At 38.1% G+C, this 18,200-nt stretch overlaps 3 protein-coding genes across 4 annotated transcripts in view; all 3 read left to right on the top strand.

The window, feature by feature from the left end:
- The window catches only part of LOC111479951 (ethylene-responsive transcription factor RAP2-12-like), a 2,720-nt gene extending 352 nt beyond the window's left edge, over positions 1-2,368 (top strand). Inside the window, exons 2-4 of one of the 2 annotated variants that reach the window (XM_023124881.1) lie at positions 1-333; positions 988-1,910; positions 2,042-2,368. In XM_023124881.1, coding sequence (XP_022980649.1) covers positions 57-333; positions 988-1,865 — 1,155 coding nt within the window. In that variant the 5' untranslated portion in view covers positions 1-56 and the 3' untranslated portion in view covers positions 1,866-1,910; positions 2,042-2,368. The remainder of the gene's footprint in view (positions 334-987; positions 1,911-2,041) is intronic. The other variant, XM_023124882.1, reaches the window with a different exon arrangement.
- A 2,070-nt stretch (positions 2,369-4,438) lies between these two features.
- On the top strand, positions 4,439-6,244 carry LOC111479955 (GDSL esterase/lipase 5-like). The gene is made up of 5 exons (XM_023124885.1): positions 4,439-4,741; positions 4,891-5,012; positions 5,255-5,485; positions 5,575-5,830; positions 5,919-6,244. Exons 1-5 carry the CDS (start codon positions 4,459-4,461, stop codon positions 6,149-6,151), a joined length of 1,125 nt encoding a protein of 374 aa, XP_022980653.1. The 5' UTR covers positions 4,439-4,458; the 3' UTR covers positions 6,152-6,244.
- Positions 6,245-7,767: 1,523 nt separating this feature from the next.
- On the top strand, positions 7,768-10,053 carry LOC111479958 (GDSL esterase/lipase 2-like). The gene is made up of 5 exons (XM_023124889.1): positions 7,768-8,020; positions 8,098-8,219; positions 8,300-8,530; positions 9,262-9,517; positions 9,599-10,053. Exons 1-5 carry the CDS (start codon positions 7,771-7,773, stop codon positions 9,829-9,831), a joined length of 1,092 nt encoding a protein of 363 aa, XP_022980657.1. The 5' UTR covers positions 7,768-7,770; the 3' UTR covers positions 9,832-10,053.
- The last annotated feature ends 8,147 nt before the right edge of the window (positions 10,054-18,200 follow it).

Here is an 18,200-nt window from a genome sequence, read left to right as displayed (position 1 = left end):
TTTTTTTCTTCTTTTTTTTTTTTTTTTTTTTTGTGTGTTCAATCTGAGGAAAAACTATGTGTGGAGGAGCTATTATTTCTGATTTTATACCGCCGACTCGGTCTGACCGGGTCACAGCCGATCATCTCTGGCCGGATTTGAAGAAACTTAAATCAGGGAAAAATTCCTCAGCAAAGAAGTCCCTCAGGTCGCAGATCTTCGATGTTGATGATTTTGAGGCTGATTTCCAGGACTTCAAGGACGATTCTGACGCTGATTTTGACGAAGATCACTTCTCGGATGTTAAACCGTTCCTTTTCTCTGCTCCTAACTCCGCCTGCTCTTCCACTCGCGGTAATGGCATGTTTACGGTTTCTTTTTAATAATTTCCCTTGTGGTCGTTCCTTTTGAATGTTTAGTAAATTTCATGAATATATGGGTCGACTCTATCGCTTACTTATTTTTTGATGCGGTAGAGACTTTTTTTTTTTTTTTTTTTAAAATGATTCTTCACTGCATGAGAATAAATCATCACCTACCACGAATTTTTGTAATCTTCGGGTGATTATTGTGTTTTCCTTTTCGATTTTCTGCAATAATTGAACTGTTTTCTGCTTTGCATGAACACTCTAAATGTTTGATCGTTTCCTTCATGCAATCGGGAGACTTGAGTGATCTGATTGTAAAAATTAATAACATTTTTTCAAGTGCGAAGAAGCTTAAGTTTTCTTATCTGTAGCAATCACCTTTAAATCAATTTCGAAGCATGTTCTGCAATTGCCTTTCCTTCTTGCGGGAAGTAAGAAATGTGTGTAGGTTTCTTCCTTTTAGACGTAGCTTTGTTCTTTTATTTTGGCTTTGATTTATGGATGTTAGAAATATTCCCACTTGAGAAGCATGTTGGTGTTGTAATCATGCATAATTAACTACAAGGCTTTGTTACATTACTTGATCGAACTATTTAGACTTCTGCTTCGTATTGATTTCATTGTTATCTAACTATTGAAGGATCAAGCGCCACAAAACTTGTGGAGTTCAATGGACAAACTGACAAGTCTGCAAGTACTAAGAGGAAGAATAAATTTAGGGGAATAAGGCAGCGCCCATGGGGTAAGTGGGCTGCTGAGATCCGAGACCCAACGAAAGGGGCCCGTGTATGGCTTGGTACTTTCAACACTGCAGAAGAAGCTGCAAGAGCATATGATGCAGAGGCGCTGAGAATTCGAGGCAAGAAAGCCAAGTTGAATTTCCCTGATGAACCTTTGCATAATACCCTGAAGCGGAAAAACTCACAGAAAGTGAAACATCTCAATATGAACTTGAAAGCAAACCAGGCCAACGCAAACCAACACCTTAAGTTTTCTAATCATCCAGATCAGAACTACTACAGAACCACTGGTTTTCTGGAAGCAAAACCTCCTACTGACCAACTTGGATACATGGACTCATTCCCTGCTGGTATGGATAGTACTCCATCTGACGAAATGCTCCTGTATTTTAACTCCGATGAGGGAAGCAACTCGATTGGCTGTTCTGATTTTGGATGGAGAGATCAAGGTGTCAAGACTCCAGAAATCTCTTCTGTCTTCTCAGCTACTTTTGAAAGTATCGACTCTCAGTTTACAGAGGACATGAATCCAAGGAAGAAACTAAGGTGTAGTTCAGGGGATGCCATAACTGCTGAAGAAGTAGGTGCTAAGACACTGTCAGAGGAGCTTTCTTCCTTCGAGTCCCAGATGAAGTGTTTTCAGATGCCATATCTGGAAGGGGACTGGGATGATTCAATAGATGCCTTCCTTGGAGGGGTTGCGACTCAAGATGGTGGAAACCCAGTGGACCTTTGGAGTTTTAATGATCTCCCTGCTGTGGTTGGAGGATTCTTTTAAGCAAAGTTTTCCTTTGCCGGCTGGTTCATTTAAATAAAGCTATATGTTAGTCATTTCGATTCTTCAATCATATCTAAGTCAGTTTCATGGCCCTCTCTACTGGATCTTCTATAATCCCTTCCTAGTTCACTTATATTGTCTGAAATTTGTTGGTGTGATGTTGTTGCTGTGTGCAGGAAGTGGATGTCATCGATGATTGGGACGAAGTTCAAATGGTCAATTGTGTTCGAGGCAATTAAGGTCATGTTTATGCTGTAGCTAATGGACTAGGATTGTCTAGTTTATTCCGGTAGCAATACCTGAAAACCTTTAACTGGCGATAGCCTGTCGAGTGAAGTCTGTATGAACAATATCTATCGAGTTAAGTCTGTATGAACAATATGTTTATCTGTATTTATGTAGCATAAAACATGGTAGATGTCTTTGCCATTGAGGATTTTTACATCATGGAATGTCTAGATTCTGACTTGTATGAATTAAAGTCATCGCTAATATCTCTCTTTTCCAAGCCGATCTTTTTAGGAAGAACATGAACATAGTTTGAGTTCTTTTTTGACCATTTTTGTTGCACTAATATTGAAAATGTGCCGTGTCCATTAATAAATTTAATTGACTTCGGCGGGGTTGGAGTTTGGTCAATACTCCATAACATATAAAACAAGATAGCCTAAGCATAGGCCATTTATGGTGTTCCTGTAGGCGCCTGCCCACATGCAATGGATTTAGTGCTAAAAGCATTGAGCTGAAACTACTGTCTGTAGTGATTTTTTAGTCTCTAATCTTGTAGCCTTTAGCCCATCACTGTCTTATATTGTTTTGAATCTTAGTTTATTATAACCTTGCATGGGATCCAACGGCATTCAATTATGAACTCAAAAGGTCGGGTTTCGCTGTGTGGAAAGATCAAATTGGGGAATAGTTGATGATCTTAGTTGAAGTGTGATTGCTTGTTGGTAAAGTTGAGATGTCATATTCAACTTTTAGTACTGAGCTTTTTTTTTTTTTTTTTTTTTTTTTTTTTTTTTTTTTTTTTTTGTACAGTTGTTTCTATCTGAACGATCTTTTCATGCTGTTACTCGAAGGAACTAAAGTGACAACATTAGTATCTGAATCAGGACCTTTACTGTACTGGGTTCTCTCTTGATAAGAAAAAGAATAGGAAAGTCTTTATTGAAATCATTAAAGGGAGTTTAGCATGAATCCTGGCCAAACCCAATGTGAATCATGAAAATAGGAACCCCCACCCAACCACACATATACGAGGGAGAATCATGATTCAAATTGACCTTAGCCTTTTGGACTCGTTAACAAAGCAAAAAGATGTTCCCCACAGAGAGAATTGGAGTAAAATAGTGGAGAGAGAGAGAGAGAGAGAGAGAGAGAGGATATTCAGAATGAAGCTGTGACTCAAACTCTTCCCAAAAGGCTAGGCAAGGAGGTCGTATTGGCAGAGCAGGCAGAATAGGACTAAGGGACGTAATGCTTATTTGGTGGAGAATGACAGGACAATGAATACAAAGTTGAAAATGGACAAATGCTTACTGCACACTACCATGAATCATAAGATAGTAGCTAAAAAACAGAGAAATGAGCAGAGCTGGGCACTGGTGAATGCCCACTACCCCCCCTTACCCAACCACAGTTGACTATGGCCAAACCCACCCACTTAAATGTCCAGAAACACATTTTTGCTCCTCCAGAGCCATGTGGGGCTCTTGTCGCCCTATAATCTTTATAGGGTAGCGATTTGTCAAAGTTCATTGTCTCTTCTTAGGAAAAATTAAACATGTAAAAGGTGATTTTATGTGAAGGTCAAAGTGGTTTCCCTGAAACAAGGATTACAAGCTATGAGCCTTTTAGACGTTAAAGTAGCAGAATAACTCAACGTGTTTCTTTTGCAGTCTTTTTTTAACATAATGCCCTTTTCTCAACTTTCACACTTTTTGTTTGTTCACACCTTACTGAACAATATGATTATTAATGCTAAATGTTGTTTAGGAAGGGGGTGTATAAGTTGGCCTCTTTAGATAGTTAAAAATTCAAGTTGTTTTCAAGAGAAAATTCAAAGTTTTGAAGTTGAAAAGACTTGGATCTTGGGACCTTGTAGGAGAAGAAGGGTAACCTCTTTCCTGAATGGTAATAAGTTAGAAAGTTAGCTTCCTGAATGGCCAATTGATTGGAGATTTGTTATACCTCGACGAACGTGAATAATTCAACCAGATACATCAAAATTATTGAGGCTTTACCTTCCAAGTTCCAATCATTTCTTTATTCAAACCCAACCGCAGCGACTCGGCTTTTTCTTGGATACATTCAGTTTGACGTACGCCCCCTGTTCCCTCCCTTTGTTTTTTTTTTTTATCAAAACATCACATCAGAACTCTCCAATGGAACTCACTAGTCCCACTTTGGCATTTGCATTGGTTCAAAGAGATATCCATCGTTTTCTTGGTTAAAAAAAAAAGAAAAAACTTTTTAGTGACAGAGAGGAACTGAGCAGTAACAGAGAGCCTTCTGCTGCTACCCATACTTCATATATGATTGTGTGATCGACAGCTTAAGCTTCGTTAGTCTTCAGGGAGAGAGACCATTAATGGAGACTCAAAGCACTTCCCATGAGCAGCTAGTTGTGTTGTTTGTGATTTTCTTCTTCACCTTCAGTTCCACACGGTGCTTCATTGAAGTTGAATCCCATCCTCTGCCTGAAAATCATGCTGCTTTCTTCATCTTTGGGGACTCTTTCTTGGATGCTGGCAACAATAATTACATTAACACCACAACTCTCGACCAAGCTAACTTCTGGCCCTACGGCCAAACCCACTTCCGATACCCCACTGGAAGATTTTCCGACGGTCGTTTGGTGTCTGACTTTATAGGTAAGATTTCCCATATATATGGTTTTAAACCCATCTCTATTTTATTGTCTTTTGTTTGCTGTCTTGGTTTCGATGAATATTTCTCTTTTTCTCTCTATACATTTGGGCCAGGCTCAACTTTTCATGACTTTTGTTCCTCTATCTTCCAGCTGAATTTGCCAAGCTGCCATTGATCCCACCTTTTCTTCAACCGGGGTTTCATCAATATCATAATGGAGTGAACTTTGCTTCGGCTGGAGCAGGTGCTTTATCCGAGACTTTTCATGGGTCGGTAAGAATAACGTACCCCACCTACTCCTCACCGCATCTTTTCCATATTAAATAAGCAAGGGAAATTGTCATTAACTCTGCTTTGAGTAATGTTCGAACATAAAACTGACTCATGATTAAACGAAAGTAAACTCAGGTGAATTCATGCCTGAAAATTGAACTCATCCGGGGAAATATGGGAGGTTTTAGATTGAAGTTAACAAGGTGAATTTGAAGTGAAGAAGGTTGTTTAACGTTTTTCAGGTGATCGAGCTCAAAGCACAGATTAAGTACTTTAAGGAGGTAGAGACTTGGCTAAAACGGAAGTTGTGGAAAGCAGAAGGTGGGCTGATACTGTCAAAAGCTGTGTATTTGTTCAGTATCGGTACCAACGATTACATGAGCCTCTTCTTAACCAATTCCCCTTTCCTCAAATCCCATTCCATATCTGAATATGTTGAGTTGGTGATTGGTAACTTGACAACTTCCATCAAAGTAAGCTTTTTTGCCATCTTCAAATTTTCTTTCGAACATAGTAATGTCTTGTGATAAGAAATGATGGTGTTTTTTGTTGGTTCCGACAGCAAGTACACGATAGTGGGGGCAGGAAATTCGGGTTCATGAACTTGCCACCGATGGGCTGCAGTCCAGGGCTGAGAGTAGCCGGAGGAGATGCAGATGGGAGGTGTTTGGAAGAGTTTGGGGCGTATGCAAACGAACACAACCAGAGATTAGTGAAGCTTCTTCAAGACTTGGAGAAGCAGCTCAAGGGGTTCAAATATTCACTCTACGACTTCAGCAGCAGCCTGAGGCAGAGAATGGAGAATCCATTGAAATATGGTAAAAGTGATAGATAGATAGATAGATAGATAGACTGTTGCTGCGTGTTACGCTTTGTTGTGTATAATTTGAAACACCATTGATGCAGGGTTGAAGGAAGGGAGAGAGGCATGCTGCGGGACAGGGAGATTTCGAGGAGTGTTCAGCTGTGGAGGAAGAAGAAGAGTGAAGGAGTTTGAATCGTGTAGGAACCCAAATGAGTATGTGTTTTGGGATTCTTACCATCTCACTGAAAGCCTCCACAAAGAGCTTGCTCGTGAAATGTGGAGTGGTTCTTTCAATTCCCATTCTTCTCTCAAGTATCTCTTTCAAACCACTTGACAACGCTGTGAGGATTAATCATATCGAATCATTTGTCATGCTTTTTCTTTTCAATTCGCCATTTTCTGATGAAATGAGTTAATAATTTCAATCCTTAGATTCATCTTTGAACTTGTTGATTGGTTTTTGGGAGTCTTATCTTCAAATTCTCTAAGCTCAATCTGAGTTTGAGTTTATCATCACAGAGTGTATTATGATATGACCAATTTATGACATCAATTTATGAGTTTGGTTTAGTTTGTGTCGCCTAATGCACATGGTGTAATCTAATTGAACTAATTTATGTTATTGGATACAAATAATTTGTATAGATATTCGATATATTTATCATTCGGACAATTTTTATATTCACAAAGAGCAAACTAGAATCTTACCCCAAGTATTTACTCTAATGAATAAATTAGTACTGAATCAAAGTAGCATTGAACTGAGCATGACGTAGTAGTGTATTTTTTTATGCAGATTTGTTCTGTCTGTTTATATTAATCCCATATGACTATCTTAGAGTCCATACGAGGACTTTATCATGCCAATGTGGGGATATCGAATTAGGTGCGACCACTTGGTTTCTTGCTCAAGGTTCCATTACTCTTTTGAGTAATACGTTGGGTCCTTGGCTCGACTTCACAAATCTTCAAAACGTCGTTTTCATTTTCTCGACGCGCATGACACATAGGCTATTATATAATTGTAAAAATAAAAGTCTAATTTTAAATTATCTTGTAGAGTTTATTAAAATATTTTTAGCAACTTGAGTTATTCTAGCAAATATTTATAACTTAATTTAATATTTATTAGTCAAACCCGAATAGAAATTTACTATACCACGATGTATCTACTTTTAAAAATGTTTATTAATTTTATATTAAAAAGTTTATGACAAATTCAAATTTTAAAAAAAAAATTAATTAGTTTATTAGATATATATTTAGTAGAAATTCCAAACTTTAATTTTTTATTTAGTAGATTTATGACTAAAAAAAATAGGACAAAATTTATAATCTTAAAAATTTAGGACAAATGTATAATTTAACTTAAATATTTATTATCTAAAAATATTATAAATATTTTGTGAAGTTTAATTTTAGACAATGATGTCATAAATATTTTATTCATTAGTCATTGTTGCTAAAAATATTATAATGATCTGTATAAAATGAGTTTTAGTCAAATGATTTTACAATACAAAATTAAATTATATATTATTATTTAACATGCCATTATTTAATACCCACTAATTATTTTTTAACATGTCATTACGGTTCATTATTCTAATGTCAATTTATTTATTTTACGGGATCTCTCTTAAAAGAATGACGATATAAAATAGAGAGTTTTCTTAGTACAAAAGTGTTCGTCCCATCGAACTTGCCCGCTCCATATTCAATTTTTGAGAATAGAAGACTTGGTCCTATTTCAATGTAGTTGTTGCTTGAGGTTGACAAAAATGAGCTTAGATACATGTTTTTTAGTATATCATATTCATATATGTACGACGACGAATAATGATACCACGATATTAAAGATTAATAGATATATTATAATCGATTAACTTCGAGTTGAAGCAACTGCAATCCTTCATTATAAATTTATGGGTTGAGTTTGAATAAGTAATCGAGATGGCAACTTCATGTTTTCCTTCATCATCTTTCTTAGTCTACTTCATATTCAGTCTTCTCTCTATACACAGCTGCAAAGGTCATCCAAACAATGCAGCCTTGTTCATCTTTGGGGATTCCTTGTTTGATGCTGGAAATAACAACTACATCAACACCTCTTTCAAAGCAAATTTCGTGCCATATGGACAATCCTTCTTCAAATTCCCGACCGGGCGGTTTTCGGATGGCCGCTTGATTCCTGATTTCATTGGTAAATTAAGTCTCCTTTGATAACGATTTCGCTTTTATGTTATTTTTGTTGACGGTCGAAGTTTGTTTAATTTGCAGCTAAATATGCTAATTTGCCATTGATTCTTCCATATCTTCATCCCATGAACAAAGATTACGTTCATGGAGTGAACTTTGCATCAGCTGGAGCTGGTGCTTTAGCTGAAACCCATGAAGGACTTGTAAGTAAAATTTGGTCTTGTTGTTTCTTAATTACACTATTTGAAGGAGAGCTCAGCCATATTGTGTGTGTTGTTTACAGGTAATTGACCTGAAAACCCAGCTCAGTTACTTCAACAAAGTAACAAAGGTTGTTGAAGGGACGAGACATCCTGCAGAAGCTAAGGCATTACTATCCAAAGCTGTCTACTTCTTCAGCATTGGAAGCAACGATTATATTGCTCCTTTTACTACAAATTCCACCCTTTTCCAATCTCATTCTCCACAACAATACGTTCAGCTGGTCATCGGAAACTTAACCACCGTCATCAAAGTAAGTAGTTCAAGCCCATCGCGAGTAGATATTGTTCTCTTTAATCTTACCCTCATGAGTTTTCTCTCAAAATCTACCCTTTCGAAGTCTAGCGTCCTTGCTAGCACACCACCTCGTGTCCATTCCCTTCGGGGCTCAACCTTCTTGCTAGCACATCTCTCGGTGTCGGCTCTAATACTATTTGTAACATTTCAAAGCCAACTGCCAGCAGATATTGTCATTTTTGGACTTTCTCCTGGATTTCCTCTCAAAATTTTTAAAACGCATCTACTAGTTAAAAGTTTACACACCCTTTTATAAAAAAATGCTTCATTCTCCTCCATAACCGACGTGGGATCTCATAATCCACCCCTTTTCAGGGTTCAACGTCTTCACTAGAACTCTCCCTTTTCCAATCGATGTGAGGTCTCACAATCCACCCAGGGTCCAGCGTCCTCGTTGGCACTCGTTCCCTTCTCAAATTGATGTAGGACTCCCCAATCCACCCCTTCATGGCCCAACATCCTTGTTGGCACACCACTTCGTGCCCTCCCTTTCGGAACTCAGCCTTCTCCAATTTTTGACTTTAATTCTATTTGTAACAACCCAAAGCTCACAAATATTGTTCTTTTTAAGTTTTTCCTTTCAAACTTTCCTCCACAACTCACGTGAGATCACATCAGACACCTCTAAATCAATCATATATACCAAAAAGAAAAGGATATTTTCTGATAGGAATGATTTGTTTGCAGGGAATCCACAAGAACGGTGGAAGAAAGTTTGCATTTTTAGGCGTTGGAGATATCGGGTGTGTGCCCTTAGTGAAGGCAGTATTATTACAAGGCAAAGATGAATGCTCTGAAAACATTACACAACTTGTAACACTGCATAACAAACATGTTTACAAAGCTCTCCAGCATCTTGAAAAGGAACTTGAAGGGTTTGTTTATTCCTATGCCGATTTATACACTTCAGCCAACCAAATATCAAAGAACCCATCTAAATATGGTAAGTAGAATCATGCATCTCAGCGTGATCATATTGTCTAGTGTTTCAATGAACTCACTGAAATTTGATCTGTTTGGCAAGGTTTGAAGGAAGGGAAGGCGGCATGTTGTGGAAGTGGGCCTTTCAGAGGGTATTTTAGCTGCGGGGGAAGGGATGGACAAGAGTATGAGTTGTGTAGTAACCCCAATGAGTATCTATTCTATGATTCTGCCCATCTCACTCAAAAGGCGAGCCAATTGGTTGCTGAGTGGGTATGGAATGGGAGCTCCGACAGCATCAAGCCTTACAATCTTAAAGCTTTGTTTAATGTTTAAGTTGGTGGTGATCCATTGAGGGTGTTCCTAACACATGTTTGGTAATGCAATAAGTGGGCACCAATGGTAGTGTGCTTAATTTACCCAAATAAGGATTTTAAGTTGATGTAAGGTTGTTTTGATCTCTGTCTTGGCTTTCATCATGTACGTGTGGTGAAGTATTGATGAATTTTGATGTTCAAAAGTTTATGAATAAAGGTATTATATGTTTTGTTTTTGGTACTTGAAAGCTATATAATTTGATTTGAGAAGTCAAATTTCAAGATGACTAGAAGCCAAAAATGTTTAAACAATTAAAGGGACTAAAAAAAATATAAAAGAAGATAATAAAATATTAAGAAAAAAAGTCAAAAAGTCAAAAAGTCAAAGTCAACGGGGGAGGGTAGGAAAAGAAACCCGAGAGAGAGAAAGGATGAGTAACCCACGCCAACACCTATTTTGGCCACCCATAGCCTTATTTCGGTCAAAAACCTCAAAAAAAACTTGCTCAAAGCTTAATGGAGATCAAGTTGGATGCTTGAATTGTTCAAAATCATCCCGAAACAAGGAAGATTGGGAAGCAAGTTTTCGAGTTTTTCGTTTTCTGTTTCTAAGATCTAGTAGGAATTATGTTTTGATGTTTTTGTCGAGGGAGCAAAGTTTTGTTAGCTATTTTTTCTTGTTATTAGTGGAGTCAGTTGAGTCGTGTCCTTTTTCGTCTTTTTTGTGTTTCATGTATTTTTCTATAAAAGGCATTGGACCTATGAATAAAGAATGATATTTTTAGTACATTTGCCCAGTCTCTTTAATGGACCGCTATCATTTAGTATTAGAGCCAAAGCAAAACAAAGTGATCCAAGAGAGAAAATGAGCAACGACAAAACACTCACCAAGATTCCAGAGTTTGATGGTCACTATGACCATTGGAGTGAATGGATGGAAAACCTCTTGCGTACCAAGGGTTTGTGGAGTCTAGTGGAAGAGGGTTTCACCGAACTGGCAGAGGAAATCGAAGTGACGGCAGCGCAAAAAAGAAATCTTGAGGAGTTCAAGATGAAGGACCATCAAGTGAAGCACTAACTGTTCCAAGCAATTGATCAAGTTGTGTTTAAACAGATCTTGAATCGCAAAACATCCAAGAACATTTGGGATTCGATGAAGAAAAAGTTTGGAGGCAACGAAAGGGTGAAGCGGTCTCTTCTCCAAACTTTAAGAAGAGATTTTGAGGTTCTTGAAATGAAGAACGAAGGAAATATCGATGATTATTTTGGAAGAGTAATGGTTGTCTCCAACAAGATGAGAAGCAACGGAGAAGACATGTCAGATTCGAAGATTGTTGAGAAAATACTTCGAACTCTGACGGACAAATTCACATATGTGGTGGTGGCCATCAGGGAGTCGAAAGTCATAGGAAAGATGATGATTGACGAACTGCAAAGCTCTCTGTCTGTACATGAAAAGAAATTCAAGAAGATCAGTCATGAAGAAGGTGATAAAGCTCTCAATGTCAGAGGCAGAGGCAGAGGATCATACAGAGGTCGAGGCAGGGGCAAAGGATGCTCATTCAACAAAGCAACAATTGAGTGTTACAACTGCCACCAACTTGGACATTTCCAATATGAATGTCCAATTGGGTACAATGGAGCACATTTTGCAGAGATCGAAGAAAAGGATGAAGTTATTCTCATGACATATGTGGAGCTTCAAGGCACTAAAAGAGGAGATGTGTGGTTCGTGGATTCCCGAGTGTTCAGACCATATGTGTGGAGAAAGAGGTATGTTCTCAAGCTTGGACACTAGCTTCACACATAATGTCAAGCTTGGGAACAATCACAAGCTGATATTTGGTGGGAAAGGAGTAGTGAAAATAATACTTCAGGGAATAAGCTATATGATCAACGATGTGTATTATATTCCGGAATTGAACAACAACCTGCTTAGTGTTGGACAACTTCAAGAAAGGGGTTTAAACGTGCTATTCAAAGGAGGAGGAGATCGAAACACATGCAGCATTTTTCATCCCTCAAGAGGAAAAATAGCCGAATATGTTATAAGTGTTATAAGTGTTAAAAGGATGTTTATCGTGATGGGTGAATCAAATAACAAAAGGGAGGAGGAAGAGATTGAAATGAAAAAACAACTTAAGAAGCAGGAATAGGACGCCGGAAAAGATCAACGTCGCAGACAACGGGAAGAAGCTGAATCAAAAAAGAGACTTTATGTACTAAAGCAAGCATCCATAATGGAGCGTTTCCTTAAGAAAACCAAACCTAGTCCATCATGTCAAAATGATTATCCAACTACTGAATTGAATACATCAGTTTCATTGAGTAAACAGAGTGAAAACATGCGGGAGGCTTGTACGCAGTACATGGACTGCACTCTTTCTTCAAGCAATGCGATCAATTCTGTTGATATTCGCAGGCTGCACTTATCTTCTTGGCGCTTCATAGGTCATTCAATTCATTCAAGAGGAGAGAATCACTGGGGCATTCGTCAGAAGCCAAAGTGTGATCTATTTAAGGAACTTAAACTTTCAAATGGCAGAAAATCTGCTAATGATGATGAATTGGGTGAGGAGAGGCTTGTAGCTGGTTGGGAAGAACAAATTACAGATGATAGAACCAGCCACACAGAGTTCTACAGCAGTTTGCCTCATGTCAGTAAGTTGAACAGGGGGAAGGGGAAGCAGTTGTTGCAGTTTTCAAAGAGCTATAGGCCTGTTTTTTATGGCATTTGGTCCACAAAGAGTCATGTTGTTGGTCCACGCCATCTGTTTAGGAAGGACCCAAATTTGAATTATGATGTTGACAGTGATGAAGAATGGGAAGAGGAGGATCCTGGTGAAGGCCTCTCAGATTGTGCTAAGGATGATGAAGAAAACTTAGAAGAGGAAGGTTGTGCAAAAGCAGAGGATGATGAAGACAATGAAGATGTTTTTTTGTCCCTGATGGATATATCTAAGAAAATGAGGGCGTGGAACATGACAGGATGGAAATTGATGATGTTGATGAGGTCAAGAGCACACCTAGCTCAAAGCAAGATATGGAGGACAAAGAACTTTTTAGTTTGTTTAAGCAGCAAAAGCATCTTTACAACATGACACAGTTTGCACTTAGAAAACTTCAGCCATTGATACATCAGAAATGGAAACAAGCGATGGATGCTGAGATACAGTCCATCGAATGGAACCACACGTGGTCGCTGACTGCACTTCGCGTTGGAGCCAAGGATATTGGGGTTAAGTGGATTTACAAGACCAAATCAAATGAACTTGGAGAGGTAGACAAGTTCAAAGCTCGACTGTTGTAAAAGGGTATGCTCAAGAGTACGGAGTAGATTACACAGAGGTATTCGCACCAGTGGCTCGAATGAATACAGTGAGGATGATCATTGCTGTAGCTCCACAAAAGGGATGGGGAATCTATTAGCTCGATGTCAAATCTGCATTTCTACATGGTGAGCTGAAGGAAGATGTATTTATTGAACAACCACAAGGTTATGAAGTAGCAGGGAAGAAGGACATGGTTTATAAGCTGCAAAAGGCTCTTTACGGACTAAAACAAGCGCCTAGAGCTTGGTTTAGTCGCATTGAGGCTTATTCATCAAACAAAAGGGAGGTAAAACTTTTATGCTGATGATCTATTGTTCGCTAGTAATGATGAGGAGTTGTTGAATGAGTTTAAGTGCTCCATGATGGATGAATTCGACATGACTGATTTGGGGAAGATGAGATATTTTCTTGACATTAAAGTGATACAGAAGGCTGATGGCATCTTTATATGTCAAAGAAAATATGCTACTGAGTTGATCGAGATGTTTGGGATGCAAAATTACAACTCCGTTTGCAATCCGATAGTCCCTGGACAGCAGATTGGCCGAGATGAAGCTGGTGTGAAGGTCGATTCAATGCTATATAAGCAAATGGTGAGCAACTTAATGTATCTCACAACCACACGACCTGACTTGATGTTTGTGGGAACTCTAGAATTTGGGATATGGTATCAACGTGAAGGGAAGAGTGAACTCTTAGGCTACACCGACAGTAACTATGCGAGAGATGTGGATGACAGTAGGAGCACTTCAAGCTATGTTTTCTTAATGAGTGGAGGAGTTGTGGCATGGTCCTCAAGGAAGCAACCAATCGTCACGTTGTCAACTACTGAAGCATAGTATGTAGCAGCAGCTACATGTGTCTATCAAGCCATTTGGATGAAAATGATATTGAAAGAAATCAGGCATGAGCAAGTTGAAGAGATGATTCTGTTTTGTGACAACACGTCCACTATCAAGTTATCAAAAATGCAGTCATGCACGGAAAGTCAAAGCACATAAGGGTTCGATACCATTTTCTCAGAGAATTGACAAAGGAAGGTGTAATTAAATTGGTCTATTGCAACACTGAGGAGCAGCTGGCCGACACAATGGCAAAGCCTTTGAAGATGGCATCATTTCAAAAGATCAGAGAAGCATTTGGGTGAGTGCTATGAACTAAACTCTTGATCAAGTTTCGTTCAAAGGGCTAAGTGTTGAGGTAGCAAATTTCTGTTAGCTATTTTTTCTTGTTATTAGTGCAGTCTGTTGAGTCGTGTTTCATGTATTTTTCTATTGGACTCTCTAAATAAAGAATGATCATTTTTGGTACATTTGCCAAGTCTCTGTAATTTACCGCTCAGATTTCGGAAAAAATTCTACACATTTTTCATTAAGAATCGGTGAGTTGAATATGATTGGAAAGAGGAGTTTGAGACATTCATCAAGAAATTGTCAGTAATGTGTTTGGACTAATTTTAGATTTAATTTTATATTCTTTTTAGTTAATTATATATTCTTTTTAAATGTGGATTGAAACTCTACCACTTTGATGAATGAACCAAATTGATTCGAGTTTTGTATGAAAAGTTATGAAGATGTAAATAAATTAAAAAGAATTTCAAAATATGATCGAATTCTGGAAAATCGCGTGGGGCAGGTGCAGAAGCCAAACAAGAAAGGACACACGTTAAGCAACGAGAGGTGAAGTGTGACTAGCTCAGCATATGATATGTGTCACACAACTGGTGGAGTAATGCGTATACGTACTGTGGTGACGTGCATCCCCTTACCCGATTCGTCCCAAAACTGCAACCTGCACTTGATGTTTCCAACATGAAATCATGACCTGAATAACTTATCTCTTATCTAACTCAATATGAACGCGCTTATCCATGAACTTTTCATTCTCTTAGTGGAAGCATACGGAACCACTTTAATTTTTATTAAGAATTTAAATAAAACAATCAATATGATAGCAAGAAAAATGATATGTGCCACAATCTCTGGTCGTGATGTCGCCGTCATCCGTACATGTGTGCTTTGTCTCTATCTGAAAAATGATATGACACACAACTCTAGTATTTCAAAGAATATTCACCGAGTGACCCCACTAAAAAGGGTCATGCAAATACAAATACATGCAATCATCCATACTCAAGATTAAGATGAAGTCGCATATGATCATCCTAAGACTAGAAATTTAAATATGAGTCTACCCTATGCACGTGTCATAGTCTCTGCTCGTGATGTCACCGTCATCCGTACATGTGCGTCTTGCCTTTACCTGAAAAATGATATGACACACAGCCTAAGCATTTCAAAAAAATACTCAGTAAGTGATCTCATTGTAGGGAAATCATGCTATTGGGACCTATCTCAGACTACTAGGGTGTCCTCCAATCTCAGACTACTATGGATGTGTGGTACTTCCCTACACACAACCCACACATGCAAGTGTGAATTCCCAAGGGCTTGCACACCCCCTAGACCCTCTCTGGTCAAGCTACTCTGTAGCAACGTCTGGAGGTCAATAGAATCCCTAGTGTCATACTCCCCATGAATACCTTCATCATCATATTGTGCTCGTCCGCACTCATCATCTCTAGAGGAAGTATCCCTATGCTTATGAACATACAACATGTATGAGGTCCCTCTAATTTTCATCTTATCATCTCTTCTAACACAACTCTCTAGTCTCATCTCTTTGTTACGTTATGTAACACATGCTCGTGGATATTTATATTAATATTATTTTCCTGCTCTTAAGGTTATGTCTTAGGTCAATCTATCGACATGATGCAATATGATATTCATCATCATATAGCATGCTTAATATAGAAACATCAACATATTAAGATAACGTCATGCGAACACATCATACTCTTCATATTGGCATTAAGTGCATCAAACACATCATGTACGTCATTCATTGAAATATATATAAATTATGTTCATTATCATGCATCACAGCTCAATCATCATAACTCATACATCATCATATAACTAGTGTACAACATCATGCGACATAACTCATACATCATAAATATAAACATCGCATGCATCATCATACGTCATCTCAAACGTGTCTAATTGTAACTCATATAATTTTTCAGTCTATCCTATAGTAAGGTCACTTACCTGATTAGCTTAGGCTAGTGTTACCAATTTATCCAAAGTTTGATTTTTATCTTTCGTATGTAAGTCAACCTAACCTATATGAATCCATTACATCAATTTCAAGTTCAATTCTCTAAATTTTACCATCGCTCCTGTGTTAAAATTTCAAGCAAGCATTAGAGATTCTAATTGTTACTAGAGATATCGTTACTGTTGTGTACTTTTTCGTCCTCTGCTATTCTGTTTTGTGGTTTAGTTCTATTCACCAAATCTTCATTTTTATTTTGTATTAGTTTTATCTTTTAATTTTGTTCACATAATCTTCCTTTTTCTTTTTAATCAATATTTACTCTCAAATCTTTCTCTCTTACTTATATTCGTATTTCTTATCTCTCTTTTTCTTTCTCTCGTACTATTTAGGCTATTACAGTTGGTGTACTTCTCCTTCACTATGAGGCAATGGACGCTTATGTGTAGTCTGAGAATGGAAACCACAACAACACTTTTCACCTGAAATTATCCTCTCTCGCTCCGACAATATTACTATAAAGGTATCGTTTTGCTTACCGTGGTGAGTCCTAAGTCGTTGGTAGTCGCTTTTGCAATGTGGGCTGTTTGTTATGATGTTGGATCTTATCTCTCTATCCAGCGTTGTGTTCGTCGGAAAGAAAACGAAAATGATCGTTCGTCTTTTCTTTCGTCCTCTCTGTGTATTAATCTCTTATTTTTCTTGTAGGCACTCTTTTGGGGGGAAGGTTGTTATTGTTGAGATATGATTCAAATATTCAAACTACAAAGATTTTAGGAGATTGTTGGTAGATTTGAATTTTTCTAGATTTTGATGATTTACTATTTCTGGTCAAGTGTATAAGCTGTAAATACGGGAATTGTGTAACCCTCTAAGCATCGAGTCAGTAGACAATAATAAAGCACTACAACATTCATCTATTCTATCTATTCTTATCTCTTTCACTCTCCCTTTTTTCCAACAATTTTGGTATCAGAGCCAAGTTCGTTCGACACGAGGACGAGATTATTTTCTTTCACAAAACAAAAATGGCAGTGGCTGACTTTTCTTCCTCTGCACCGTTGTTACCGATCTTTAATGGTGAGAAATATGAGTGGTGAAGCATCAAGAGGAAGACCTTGCTCAGATCGCAGGAGCTATGGGACTTGGTAGAGGACGAGTTTGTTGATGTATTAGAACCCACAATAGAAGAAAAGGAGAGACTAAGAGAAACCAAGAAAAACGATGCGAAGTCTTTATTCATTATTCAGCAAGCAGTTCATGAGACTATCTTCTCACGAATTGCAGCATCAACCACATCAAAGCAGGCATGGTCAATTCTACAGAAGGAGTTTCTAGGAGATTCAAAAGTCATGACAGTGAAATTGCAATCTCTAAGATGTGATTTTGAAACTCTACTCATGACGAATGGCGAATCAATTGCTGATTTTTTGTCAAAAGCAATGGCAATAGTCAGTCAGATGCGTACCTATGGAGAGAAAATTTCAAACGAAACAATTGTTGCAAAGGTGTTGAGAAGCTTGACTCCAAAGTTTGACCAAGTGGTGGCTGCCATAAAAGAAGCTAAGGATCTATCCATACTCTCCGTTGATGAATTGATGGGCTCACTTCAGGCCCATGCGGCAAGAATCAATAGAGCATCAAAAAGGAACGAAGCTTCCATGGTGAAGGAGACAACCAACAACGAAAGAGAAAATATTCATTTAGCAGGTAGAAGTCATGGAAGAGGAGGATTTCGCAGCTTCCATGGTGGTCGTGATAACAGGGGTAGATGGAGAAGTGATGGACAGAGACAATTCAATGAACAAAGGAATGTCATACAATGTTACCATTGCAGAAGGTATGGGCACACAAAATCAGATTGTTGGTATAAAAATAAACGAAAGAATTTTGCAGCAGAGAATGAAGAAGAAGACGAAAAGCTGTTTAT

Source organism: Cucurbita maxima, unplaced genomic scaffold (genome assembly GCF_002738345.1).
Source record: "Cucurbita maxima cultivar Rimu unplaced genomic scaffold, Cmax_1.0 Cma_Scf00005, whole genome shotgun sequence".
Taxonomy (NCBI): domain Eukaryota; kingdom Viridiplantae; phylum Streptophyta; class Magnoliopsida; order Cucurbitales; family Cucurbitaceae; genus Cucurbita; species Cucurbita maxima.
The sequence above is the reverse complement of the archived record's forward strand: the minus strand, read 5'-3'. Positions and strand labels throughout refer to the sequence as shown.